Source organism: Limulus polyphemus, unplaced genomic scaffold, assembly GCF_000517525.1.
Source record: "Limulus polyphemus unplaced genomic scaffold, Limulus_polyphemus-2.1.2 Scaffold9494, whole genome shotgun sequence".
In the NCBI taxonomy this organism is placed as follows: Eukaryota; Metazoa; Arthropoda; class Merostomata; order Xiphosura; family Limulidae; genus Limulus; species Limulus polyphemus.
The window spans coordinates 22,138-24,198 of record NW_013675104.1 but is presented as its reverse complement, the minus strand read 5'-3'; the positions used below and the strand labels follow the sequence as shown (position 1 = coordinate 24,198).

The following is a 2,061-nucleotide window of genomic DNA, read 5'->3' as shown; positions in this document are numbered from 1 at the left end:
GAATAAAAATACAAATCTTAAAACTTATGATGATTACGTGGTGTTTGTCGTGTATTTATTCACAAGAAATACTATCTAGTGATACAAGTTTCAAAGGACAAATAATACTGTTGATTATTTTGGATTCTTCGGTGTACAAGTTGGGCAAGAAAAAATGTTTCCTCTCTCAACACAGGAATTGAGAATTCAGATTTTTGTGTTGAGAGTGACCAACATTGCCAATTTAGAAACTGTGTTGTCACTGCCTCTATTATGTTGCTTTTGTCCACGTGTTTTTAGAATCTGTGTCGTCGTTGCCTCTATTATGTTGCTTTTGTCCACGTGTTTTTAGAATCTGTGTCGTCGTTGCCTCTATTATGTTGCTTTTGTCCACGTGTTTTTAGAATCTGTGTCGTTGTTGCCTCTGTTATGTTGCTTTTGTCCACGTGTTTTTAGAATCTGTGTCGTTGTTGCCTCTATTATGTTGCTTTTGTCCACGTGTTTTTAGAATCTGTGTCGTTGTTGCCTCTGTTATCTTGCTTTTGTCCACGTGTTTTTAGAATCTGTGTCGTCGTTGCCTCTACTATGTTGCTTTTGTCCACGTGTTTTTAGAATCTGTGTCGTCGTTGCCTCTACTATGTTGCTTTTGTCCACGTGTTTTTAGAATCTGTGTCGTCGCCTCTAATAAGTTGTTTTGTCTACATGCTTTCATAGGCTTAGCTTGGGTGAACGGCATGTGTCGCAGTGAATACTCGTGTTCTATCAGCGAGGGTGGAACATTTGAAGCTGGCTTTGTGATTGCTCACGAAATGGGACACAGGTAGGCTAAAACAGGAAACGCTTTCGTTTCTGTCCGGAAATAATAGGTATTCATAATAAAAGATCTGTTACCACGTTTGAATAAAATCAAAAATGTCCTCGTTCCTCCAAAATTAATTATGTTTTTTATGAGTTATGCTCATATTTTAATTGATTTTCATATTTCATTGACATCGGTATATAAAATTTGTAAATAGATTAAAACAAGAGAGAAAATTAGACAATGCATGCACTTGAGAATAATGGTGGTAATTTAGAAGTTTCTTGTATTAGTGTTCTTCCGCGACAAGTCCACCATCTTATAACGTATGATCTGCAGTCGCAAAGCGCGGGAAATATTTGTTAACAGCTTTCAGAAACTATATACCAGTTTATATCTTGATTTTTGTTGTGCTGTAGTCTGGGTGTTCAACATGATGGCGACGGCAATTCGTGTAATAAAGACCAGTACCTAATGTCACCCAAAACTGGAGCTGGAAAGGTGAAGTGGTCGACGTGTAGTAACACTTACATGAAGACGTTCCTAGGGTAAATATCGTGTTTATTTGTAGTCATAAAATGATTTCAACTTGTGTCAGAAAGTTAACTACTTTAAATTGAATGTAGACACTAATAGAATATCCTAACTTACCTTTGTGAGGTGGTTGATTGATTCTTGACAGGCAAGGCTGGGGAAACTGCCTCAAGGACGATTCCTCTCCACCTTCTGCAGGCCTTAGTCACGAAGCTAATGGCCTACCTGGCCAACAGTATTCTTTGACACGACAGTGCCAGTTAGCCCTTGGGTCTGACCATACAGTCTACCAGACCTCTGAAGCCCCGTTTAACGTAAGTTTTATAGAAGAGTCGATTTATTCAATTACTGTTAAATATAACATCACAGTGTGTTAAACATAGTGTTTACTAACATCACAGTGCGTTAAACATAGTGTTTACTAACATCACCGTGTGTTAAATATAGTGTTTACTTACATCACAGTGTGTTAAATATAGTGTTTACTTACATCACAGTTTGTTAAACATAGTGTTCACTTACATCACAGTGTGTTAAACAGTGTTTACTAACATCACAGTGTGTTAAACATAGTGTTTACTAACATCACAGTGTGTTAAACATAGTGTTTACTAACATCACAGTGTGTTAAACATAGTGTTTACTAACATCACAGTGTTAAACATAGTGTTTACTAACATCACAGTGTTAAACATAGTGTTTACTAACATCACAGTGTTAAACATAGTGTTTACTAACATCACAGTGTT

General features: G+C 36.8%; 1 protein-coding gene across 1 annotated transcript in view; it reads left to right on the top strand.

Moving 5' to 3' along the window:
- Positions 1 to 695: 695 nt before the first annotated feature.
- LOC106475949 (A disintegrin and metalloproteinase with thrombospondin motifs adt-1-like) overlaps positions 696 to 2,061 on the top strand; it is a 4,295-nt gene continuing 2,929 nt past the window's right edge. Inside the window, exons 1-3 of the mRNA XM_022379943.1 lie at positions 696 to 799; positions 1,198 to 1,326; positions 1,461 to 1,626. Coding sequence (XP_022235651.1) covers positions 714 to 799; positions 1,198 to 1,326; positions 1,461 to 1,626 — 381 coding nt within the window. The 5' untranslated portion in view covers positions 696 to 713. The remainder of the gene's footprint in view (positions 800 to 1,197; positions 1,327 to 1,460; positions 1,627 to 2,061) is intronic.